This window comes from Acanthaster planci, linkage group LG13 (assembly GCF_054643075.1).
Source record: "Acanthaster planci isolate LZ-2023a linkage group LG13, COTS_SCS, whole genome shotgun sequence".
Classification (NCBI taxonomy): Eukaryota; Metazoa; Echinodermata; class Asteroidea; order Valvatida; family Acanthasteridae; genus Acanthaster; species Acanthaster planci.
Genome location: NC_141789.1, coordinates 625,435 through 636,512, shown reverse-complemented (window position 1 = coordinate 636,512; position 11,078 = coordinate 625,435). Strand labels below are relative to the sequence as shown.

The following is an 11,078-nucleotide window of genomic DNA, read 5'->3' as shown; positions in this document are numbered from 1 at the left end:
GCATGGAAACGCCTTCATGAAACAATGTCGGTCGTAACGTCTAGTGGTGAATCGGTGCTACCGTTGCTTGGGTCGATCGTTCAACTGCAGAAAAGTGCAACTGAAAGATCATAAGGGAATAAAAATGTGCTTAGCCGGTCTTAAACGTGCGTTTAAGACCGGCTCAGGAGAATGGATGTGACTAATGCCCGAGTCGCTGGCGAGGGCATTATCAGCGTTCGTTGTCTTGAGCAAGGTCTTAAACGTTAGTTTAAGACCATCCAAGCACCCATTTATAAATACTTTTTATTCAGAGAGTCAAAAGGAATCAACATATGATGGATTTCCAACGATTTTGTTCTGAAAGTTTATTTTCCTTTTCCAAACCCCCCCCCCCGTGTAGTTGTCAAATAGAATCTTCCTCAATGAACTTGGCGCGCGTGGCGCGTCGCGTGCTCACAGACTGCGGACCAATCAGACCTGATTTAACTCTTTCGTATCCATTGATTTCCATTATATTAAAGGGAGATCAATGCTCGTATCCATGTGCCAGTGTATGATTTACGCAGCGGACATAATCACTTCTCAGCGGGCATTATCAAAATTAATGCGTAACGTGATGCGTTTCGACCAATAGGAATAGAAAAACTGACCCAGGTATTTATAAATGTAAGTTTAAAATTTATGAATGTAAAACAGCCACAGAAAACGAGACTAGTACTAACAAAGCGACCGGGCTAGGTTTCGCGGAAGTTGAAATCATCTGCAGAAATGCATCAAAACAACAACAGCAGTAACAACAAAGAAAGAATACACAAGAAAACAAAGAAAATATCTCTTTTTACTTCTTGAGTAAGACTGGAGGAAGAATAATTGACTTAATTCGCATTGTGAGCGTTAAACATACTTCATTTGTACTTCTTTTTCTAAGAAATTAACTGCTTAGGCTAGTCTATCTAGGCACTGACGAAACAAAAACTGGCACTTCAGTGGGTGCATGAGCAGGTGTCTACTCCTCAGCTCATTAATGAGCAGAAATGACAAGTCTCAAACCACCTGCGACTATACAGTTCCACTTGAGATCAATTTACTCCCTCCCTAAACCAACAAGAAAGACTACCATCTGACACTTAGCAAATTTACACAACTGCCTAGTACAAGCCAAATAGTGTTTCTGATCTTGTGCGTTGTTGCTATACGAACGTAACGGTGAACAAGTTTGATATTGCGATAACACCATGCAAGATATGTCTCTTTTTTGAGTAGGCCTAAGCGTTGTTCTTGAAAGAACTGGGGGTTACTCAACGTGTCGGACAGTATGCTTTGCCCGTCTTCGGGAGACTGCAAAGGTTCCAAGGATGAAGCAGCTTATAAAGTGTCTGGAGGTGGTGAGATGTAAAGACGAGGCTGCTAAATCAGGATCCCGGAAACAAGGGTAATCAAGCAGAACATGGGATGCTGCTGTCTCCTGACGACGGGCAGAGTCCGAAACGTTGAGTACGCTCTGGTTCCTTTCAGAACCACACACTGCACGGTACTATACCGAAAACCTATTTACCTAATTTGTCACCTTCACTGTTAAAATTAAGCTTCAAAGCTCATCTTAATGTTGAACACTTCACATTACAGTAACTTATTCAATACTCTGCAGTGCTTTTCGACACGCAAGTGCTGAAACCTATAAAATTGTTAATTTCAGAAATGTGAGATACATGTACAAGTGATTACAGCGTTCAACCAAATGGCTATGTTTACCTACAACACTATCATTCTTTTGCAATTCAAATCCTTGAAAAAAATTTCAATTAAAATCCGGTGTTTCGAAATCTGTTATTTATAAGGGTCGGATCTGTCCCACTGGGGCAGAGCCAACACCGCCCCCAACGGCCTGTGAGAGCGTAGCTGCCACTCCTGCTGATGCGGCTGCTGCTCCTACTGCCCCTGTACTTAGTACATCTTTTCGTTTGGACACAAACTTCACGGCGTATAACTTGGGTAGATACACGCAAACGAGGGTTAAATAACCATTTAGTAAGACCGCTGCGCACAAGGTTGCCACTTTTTGTATCACCGCTATGGCTGTCACGTAGACGGGTACCGTAGCCAGGCACACGACTAAGGTGGAGTACACGCTCGCGGCAATGAACTTGGACTCGTTGTAGTTGTCTGGAACCCGCCTCGTCCTAAAAGCGTAGTAGCAACAGACCAGGATAAGAGCGAGGTTGTAGACACAAGATGCAAGAAATTCATAGCTGAAGGTGCAGTAGAGTTCTACATAGTTGACCGGGGTCAAGGGCACAGTTACCTGCGCTTGTACGGGACTGGCACAGGTTGAGACCACGATTATAACAATCTGTTGATACAAGCAAAAAAATACACGAATATCCAATTAAACTCTAATACATCACAATCCCGTTTGGCTTTGACAACGGAGGAAGGAATAGACAAAACACCTGTCGTGTCACCATGGCAACTAGTGATCACCGACAGAACATACCATAGGCCTATAATACTTCGTGTCGGTTTGATATGTGTTTTTGAGTAATTTTGGTGAGTTATTTCTGTCCAGTTTGGAGAGTTAGCAGAAGACGAGTTGACAAGCTGACAGACAAACCGGTGAATAGAGAAAATAAGCAACCATACAAACCCCAAATATAACAAACAAACACTAACAAAAAAAATTGTCTGTCAGGCTGTGTGACGTCAGTATGTCGATTATATCCACAAGAGACAAGCTCGTTTTCTGTGTATTCACGCGTGGAATGTAATTTCTAAACGACTGCAACTTCAATAAGAGAAATTTCAAGAACCGCTGAAATAATTTCAGAGTACATAATGATGATAACATTGTGGCAGGTGCAGCAATTGTTTAGACACTAACACTCTATCACAATAGCAGTTTCAAAGTAACGTTGTAGGAAATTGTGCATAGACCTGGTTTTCTCCAAATTCAATGGGATCGTTGATGGTTGTTAACCACTAGCAGGTGCACGTGTACATTCGACGAGTTAATGGAGTCTCGCTTTCGATCATAGTACAAGTTTCGTTTTCGTGGAATAGTTCCTTCATTTCCTGCATGGGTCTTCGTTCAACTGGTTGTGTGCGGAAAACTGGGACAGTAGTATAATTTCAACAACTTCTTTTCACACTAGCAAAATAGACGCCAAGGTTCAAAATAATTATTTTATCGATCCAACCCACTGGCCAGTGCGGGAGCCTGATAATTCAAGCCCAGTCAATAGGCAATTATTATATGGCGAATGTGTTAACCCCTGAGGCGACATGACGCAGAATGCTCGCGCTGCCTATCAATTTGCTCAGTGCAGTATGTGCAGCCCAGGCATGATCGGTTGCAGATAACCGCCGGTAAAGAACGGCATAGTTCCCATGAGCCCTGCAAGGATTCTCGCTGGTATTTGCATGGCAACGAAGACGGAAATTCGAAATAAGCAGATGAAATTGAAAATGGCAGGAATGAACTCCGGTGTGATTTATTCGTAGCTCAGAGCAGGCGTTGGTTGGATACCTGATCCAGATATACCATGGACGTATAGTCATGCTTTACTGACACAGTTCAACAGACTCCGTGTTCGCTATTTCGTTCATTTCCGCTAAATCATTATGGGCCAGAACAAACGTCTCAAAACTAAAGAAAACAGTGTAAGTGGTTTCAGAATACACAGAATACAAATGCATCCAGAATGTAAAAAAGTGGAAGTTGCAAGAGTGCAGCTACTTAAAGTATGAGGCATGCTTGGGGTCATGATCACCTGGACCCGACGTATTCTGCTTTGCAACCTTTTGGTTGTTTGATCAGAGTAGATAGATGTATGACGGCATACACAGCCATGATGATCTAATTGTCTTTGTTTGTACATTTCAAGGCTTAATTACAATCACCCATGGTCAATATTGATATTGTAAAGCCATTTCGGGACGTGTTTATATGCGGGAATGTTTCGTTAGCTTTCCCCTCTGCTTTGTATTTGGTAAAATAATGTGAAAAGTCTGAATTTCTTTCCATTTTACTACATGTATAATGTCCCTTGGATGTTCCAACGTTAAGGTCAGGATGACTCAGTTTGCATCCTCTTAATCTCGTTTATAATTGTATTTATCTTATATAATAAATGAAGGAGCAGTGTATCTAGCTTTTGGTGTCGGGGGCAAATTCAAAAGCGAATGCGGCTTCAGGCTCATTCGACATAATGTTAGGGAGAAAAAAAATCAAAAACCTTACTCGCGGACCCAACATCCTTGGTTTTTATTTGGGGGTGGTAATACTTTATAAATAAATATAACGATTACTTTCTTTCCTACTCACATATGAATTATTCCTTGTAAAAAATCCATTGGGGGTAACTTACCCCCTGTACCCCCCGGGATACGCCATTAACTCATGTAAAAAGCATTCAGTTGCGTATGCGGCTTCATTTCTAATGGCAAGTTAATATTTTTGTGCTTTGAATTCACCTCTTAAATTTTCTCTTTTCGACGATCTCTTCACTGGCTCAGCTAAGTTTTTCTTTGTAAAATAGATTCCCTACTAATATGTTATGTGAAAAAACAATCATTTCAATTTTTATTTTGTATTTATTTATTTCTCTTGACTTTGCCTGGCAATTAATTACTTGGTAAAGTTTCAACAAATTCATTGTTCGAAAACTTGCTCATTAAGATTCAAGGACGGAGGCTATTCCTTTGGAGACACAAGATGCACTGGTCGTTGACGGTGTCATGGAATAATTTCATTAACAAATCTGTTTTCGAGTTTCGGTTTTCAATCAATGTCAATCCAATCGGTTTCAATCAATTTGTGAAGAGTTTCTATTGACGTAAAAGGCGAAGAATGGAGGTTTTCTGTCGTGTCTCTGTTATTTCCTCTTTCAATGTGCAGGTCCTTCAGATTTTCATCATGGAAGAATGTAGCTGTTGTCATCTACCAATTTAATTGTTAGTTCATGTAAAAGGCAATCATAATATAAGGCAGCAACCGGAAAATTCCTTGCTTTTTTCCCGATTATCAAAGCTACGTCCAGTGTGATTAAGCCCACCCACGCGTGTGGGCAAACAACCTCATTAAATTCGATGAAAACCCGTAGCCAACGTAAAACGTTGAATTCTTTTCATGAGCCTCATTTGATTTTAGTAAAATTGAAGGTTAGCGAACTGCGTCATTTAGAAACAGTTAAAATATGAATCGTTCCCGTTGTGCATGATTTTCCGTCAATTTCAACTAGTCTCGTGAACTATGCTATTCAAAGTACTAGATTTAATTAAAGTATTGAACTTCTGAAAGTTACTCTTTGTTATGTTATTGTAATCTTATTAGTTCCTTTTTAATCAATCTGACTTTGTGTATTGTTATTTTGAATAGCTCTGAGAGACTAGTCAGACAATTTTCAACAAGGACGTATCGTACAATTTAGAAAAGTTGAGGGGATGCGTTATAATAACGTTGGCATAGGATTCAAAACTTCTGGCGCGAAAAAAGTTTCCTTTTCTTATTAGCTGTAACATTTCTAATAACAATTCAGACAACTCTCGTGCCATAACTTTATCAAAGTGAATACGGGCATTTCACAAAAGTGCAATAGAGCAGCAAGTACCCCCAAATGGTCCCTACTATCCTACATTGGCAAAAACCTGCAGATCTTAACAAAAATGCTTCAGCGAGAAAATTGTGCGCATCATCTTACGCTACGCAAGCGAAGCAATGATTGGAATAGTTGAGTTTAACAGCCCCCGCACTGCAGAAGCTGTGGTGTTAAATTGGTGGCGATTTAACACCAAAGTTTTTGTAGTGAATCCCAATGGGATCGTACAAGCAGCTATTCCCTGTCAACCTCGTACAGAGGGACCTGCAACATCTTTGAGAATACGTAGTTTATGGCTACAATCGTTTTACCCACAGACCGGATATCATGATTCCTCGCTCATAAGCCTGCATACCCCGTACGCGTGTCATCATACATGTACTTTTCATGCTCAATGCAGACGTTAACGTGACCCCTCCAATTGAATTAAAGATCCAGATGGAATTTTTTAATCAATTCGGGCCCAGAGTTGGCAATCTCATTATACATCCAATTCTTACGAATAGTCAATTCCATCTTTCCATTTCTCCAGAAAGATCTTTCTGAAGTTACATATTGTTTCGTTCGTTGACTATTTTTAGACATAGACAGTCGACTACGTAACTAAGCGAGAATATGTTCCGGAGGCAGCAGACTCAAAAATTCTTTGCTCATCTTCTTGATTATTAAGCACCTAGTAGTTTCCCTCTGGTTTGTTTTAATGACAAATCTATATGTTGGATTTGTGTATGCTCTGAAAAACATACGACAAAGAGGGAAAACAGTATGAGAGTCCCGTTGGAATGAGGATAAATCTTGATAAAACTGCAAAATTATGTTAGAAAATTAGTTTTTAAATGAACTGGCCGACCACTGATCCATGATCTTTTTAAAAATCTCTGGATTTTTGTAAAAATCAAGCTACCCCATCATTTGGCAGACTTCAGAATCCAACTTCAATGCCATCTCCAATGTTGGTTAAAACACCGTGCATAAAGCAAACACTACCCCTTTCGATTCCAATCTAACCTCAGCGTGAATGCTCTCCGCGGAAGCTTCATCACTCGGCCTCACCATTAACTGAGCAAAACCGAAGATCCAGTCACTCTTGGATTCTTCCCCGCCTCCTTCCACCTCCAATCCCATCTGCACTCAGGACGTTGAAGCAGTCAAGCAGTTCATGTACCTAGGCTCAAGCTTTCTTCTGACTGTTCTTCAGAGGCAGAAATTCTACGGCGTCTGCAGCTCCCCAGAGGGGCATTTGGGGGATGTCTCCAATCTGGCACAGCACCAAGTTTAAAACCAAGACCAAGCTCCACCTCCTAGACTCTACCTTTTCCCCAGTCCTAATGTGTTGCAGTGAGACCTCGACATTGACAGCTGTCTTAGCCAGGAAGATCGACGCCTTTCACAGGACCTGTCTCCGCACCATCCTTGGGATTCACTGGCATGACTTCATCACCATACCAACGAGGAAGTTTATAGACGGGCCGGCAATGGCCACGTCGCCCAGCCGGCTCCCAGAGGGAGTTCCGGCACGGCAGATCTTGCTCGCCACCAGCAGGCCTCCACCACACGACTACTGCCGTTCTCGTGGACACCCCTTTACCTGGGTGCGCCAGGTTCGACCACTGCCCCACTTGATGGACCCGGCTCCAAACTGACGGGCCTATAGAGAGTTGGTCACCACGGTCATTTAAATTGTCCATGCGATGCCAAGTCAAGTCAAGTCTCAGCTGTCATCCTAACGGAGGTTCAAGTGTAGCCTGAAACCTATCACAACCACCTATTAACGAGTTACCTTGATATTCCTTATGGACGTTTGTGTCCTTACCTTTTCTACATTGATTGAGACGGGAGAGGGATGCAAGTCATGGAGAAACGATGATCGTCTTGGAATAAAAAACTAAATCACACAGCTCACGGGGGACTAACTAGTGGGTGAATACGGTAAACAAAAGTCTCACTTGATATTTTCAGGAAATATGGATTTAACTGGAACTTTGAGCAGAGCCTACATTTCATTCACTGGCATAACTGAGTGAACCAATCACCATGCATGCATTGATGCCCACGGTTTATTCTTTACGTACCCTTGAATTTGAGGAATGAGAAGTAAAATCGAGGTTTTATGCTCTTTATTCTTGTCCTTGTGTAATCTGTGTGCATTGATAACTGGATTCTCAATAATCTCAGGATAATTTTATTTGATCAGTAGTTGTTTTGGGCAAAGAACACCGTAAGAATAACACAAAGAACACAAATTTTCTAAGAATGTCTTTGTTGAGAGTGGTGATAGTGTTGAACCTTCATCAGAAATCTCCATGAAAAGCCCCACTCGTTAGTTTTTAAAACTCTGCCTGGGTTTATCGCGAATATTGGAGTAAGTTGCATTCTTACCTGAACCAGAATCAGCACGCCAGCTATGGTCAGAAGCTGCCTAGGACTGACCCATTTAGGACGTCTGACCGATACCCGACTGGCCTTGAAGATCCTGTAGATGCGGTTAACCTTGAGAAGAGTTGGTGCATACGTCAGGGTGAAGCTGAGGGAGATGACAGCTTCTGATGCCAGACAGGTCCACTGGTTGGGTTCAAGGAGAAGCAAGAAGACAGCCAAGAAGGCAAGGACCACACCAAGCAGAACGATAGTGCTTAGTTCACGGCTTGCAGCTTTGATCAGAAGCTTGTCTCGGTAGTACACCATACCAGCAGCCGTCAAGATGTTCAGTAGGAGCCCCATGACGGAACACACAAGGATGCTGATAACTATTGGGTCTTGGAAGCTAAGACTGGTTGGGATGATATCCTCGCAGAAGCTGCGATTGGCATTTGGCCAAGCTGTGATTTCACAGGGTACACACTCACTGGCTTTGACAACAATTTCATTGTCATTACACTCTTGGCAGAGCCAGCAACACTTTTCTTGGGATGGAACGAGTATGAAACCTGGGGAACAGTCAGGGATGCAAGTGGATCGAGGAATCTCGGAGGAACCACCCTGCCACCGGATTAGATTGTCCTGAATTTGTAGCTTTGTGGTCGTGTTATGCGAGTCCCAAAGGCCAATCTCAATGCTGTCGTACTCTCCATTACCCATCTTCTGGTAGTTCTTTAGGACGTATTTTCCGGGTGGGTCGGCATTCTCGTCAAAGAACAGTAGTCCACCCGTCGCAGTGAAATTGACTCTGAGTAAATAGGTTTTCAGCACTTTTCCAGATATGCTTTCAATTTCAGAACAATCTATCTTCCTTGGGCACAGTTCTTTGAGCAGAGAATCGAGAGCGTATGCAAAGGCGTAGACACCATCAACTACCGGGGATACCACGAAGTCACTGCTTGGGCTATCTGGGAAAACTCCAGGGCAGTTCGAGTCGTTTGCACGGCATCCATTTTCTTGGCGCTTTCTTTGCGTGTACTTGGTAAACCATGAGCTCACAGAGTCTGTGTAGGGTTGCAATTTTGCGAAATAATCGTCGAACGGCGGGACAGTCTGACTGAAGAAACGTGTGAAGAGTGAGCCCTGTGCAATGTCGGCAAAGCCTCGCTCGCTCAAGTCAAATCCCCAGTCATCACCACCGATCCAGGTAATATCAAGGTCTGGCTGTTCGCTCTTGACACGCTCCAGTACGGCATTGGCTACCTGTAGGGCTGCAAACATGACCACAACTTTGGCATATCTATATTTGACCAGTTTGGCCACAACTTCTGCTAATTCCTTCTCTGTTGGGTAATGATTTACGGGTGAAGTAAAGGCGATACAGATGTCCTTCTGGTCAGCGAGTACAAGCAATTCTCGGGCACCGTGGAGACCATAGCTATCGACTGAGTGAATCAGGGCGATGTAGTTCCACTGGAAATGGACTATCATATCAACGATGGCGCTAATTTGATGACGGTCGGGCGGGACGGTGCGGAGAAAGTATGGAAATCTTGCTTTGTTGCTCAGCTCGTTGCTAGACGCCCAAAAGGACATGATTGGTACATGGAAGAGTCCCGTAAGCTGAGCTACTGGGATACTCGTAGCGCTTCTGGAGGTTCCTATTATACCAATTAACTCATGCTTTGACTGACCTTGAAACAAGGTTATGTTAGATGAGAGTGCCCAATCTGGGCAGGCATCTTTGAAGGCATCCGGTGAGATTTCCTCCAACATCATGAGTGACATCCAGAGGGCAACGTCTTCGTTCCGGCAGTCGTCTCTGATATCAAAGCCAAGGGTGATGTTAGGTAAGACGTCGTCTCGGCTGTTGATGTCCCTGACTGCCCATACCATAGCCTCGGCGTGAACTACACCACGAGGGATGACATCCGTGTCACAATGATCGGTAAGGCTTCCATGAAGCGACAGTAAAGCTCCTAAGATGAAGTCACCGGACTCGCGGTAGACCGTGCACGCTACTGCATCATCGGCCAAACCAGAATGCAAAAAGACGGCCAATACGACCAGGCAAATCACAGTCGCTTTATTCATCATCGCGATGGAATGACGCCACGAGAAAACGCGTCCGCTCTTTGCAAGGTTTGCGAAGGGAATAATAACAAATGAATAGCAGAGGCGAGTTTTTATGGACAAGGAAACACAGGCAGAAAGCACATCATTACATTTCTGGACTTATTACTTTTGTTAGCAGAGAACGAGTGGTTTTTATTATACCGTGGCTTTAGCATGATTAAACTACCGGTTCCCGTGTGTCATTGTCATGCTGATGATGACTGCTCATCCACAGAATCATCAAGCATAGATCTCACGTGATATTCGATCTACCGTGCAACGAAACCTCAGCAAAACAAGTGCATGAGGCCTCTTGTTTCACTAGTAGATGGTCGAGGTTTGATCACCTTTGGAATATTAACATTTATCTCAGTTCGGTATTTCATCTATTTAATTTTTGAAATCAGCGTACACCATAGATATTTGCTTAGTTAATGGAGCAAATTCCCGGCGGACTTAGCGTACAATTTCCCTCTAACATCCATCCTTGATTGAATAACTGTTTGCAAACATAACAATGATAAATTTGTCCGAGCAGAATGAGCTGGGGGTATTCTGTGGCTTTTGGAACGGTCCAAAATCATTAAATTTCAATAACAAAACGAAGGAAGCGTGTACGAAGTGTTGCTAAATACACGACTTTGTGTTCGTTATGACAAGGCAAACTGTCGCAAGCAAGCCTTGATTATTAATCTGGTCAGTTTATTTCACATTATTGCGCTGTTTCGATGAGAATTGACATAACATGCGCCACATAAGGCACACATTTTCTTCTTTGGTTGTACTTTCATGAAATGTAATTGATTTCCCAAAAGGCAAGCAAAAAATAAAAACAATTATGTCGTGAAGTGCATTATTCAAGGGATATTCAATGAGGTACTTCCTAATCCCCAAGTTATTGGCTTTATTATGGTGATTGGTAGATATTCAGTTGTTTGCCTGGTAGGTCACTCTCTCTGTCATTTTAACAAATTTGTAGCAATTCTCCACAGCCCATTGCGTTGCCTGTGGGTTTTCCATTTCTCTATG

At 42.7% G+C, this 11,078-nt stretch overlaps 1 protein-coding gene across 1 annotated transcript; it reads right to left on the bottom strand.

The window, feature by feature from the left end:
- Window positions 1-299: 299 nt before the first annotated feature.
- LOC110979837 (metabotropic glutamate receptor 5-like) lies at window positions 300-10,471 on the bottom strand. The gene is made up of 2 exons (XM_022235941.2): window positions 7,956-10,471; window positions 300-2,332 (listed from the first exon to the last, which is right to left on the bottom strand). Exons 1-2 carry the CDS (start codon window positions 10,029-10,031, stop codon window positions 1,814-1,816), a joined length of 2,595 nt encoding a protein of 864 aa, XP_022091633.2. The 5' UTR covers window positions 10,032-10,471; the 3' UTR covers window positions 300-1,813.
- Between the last annotated feature and the right edge of the window lie 607 nt (window positions 10,472-11,078).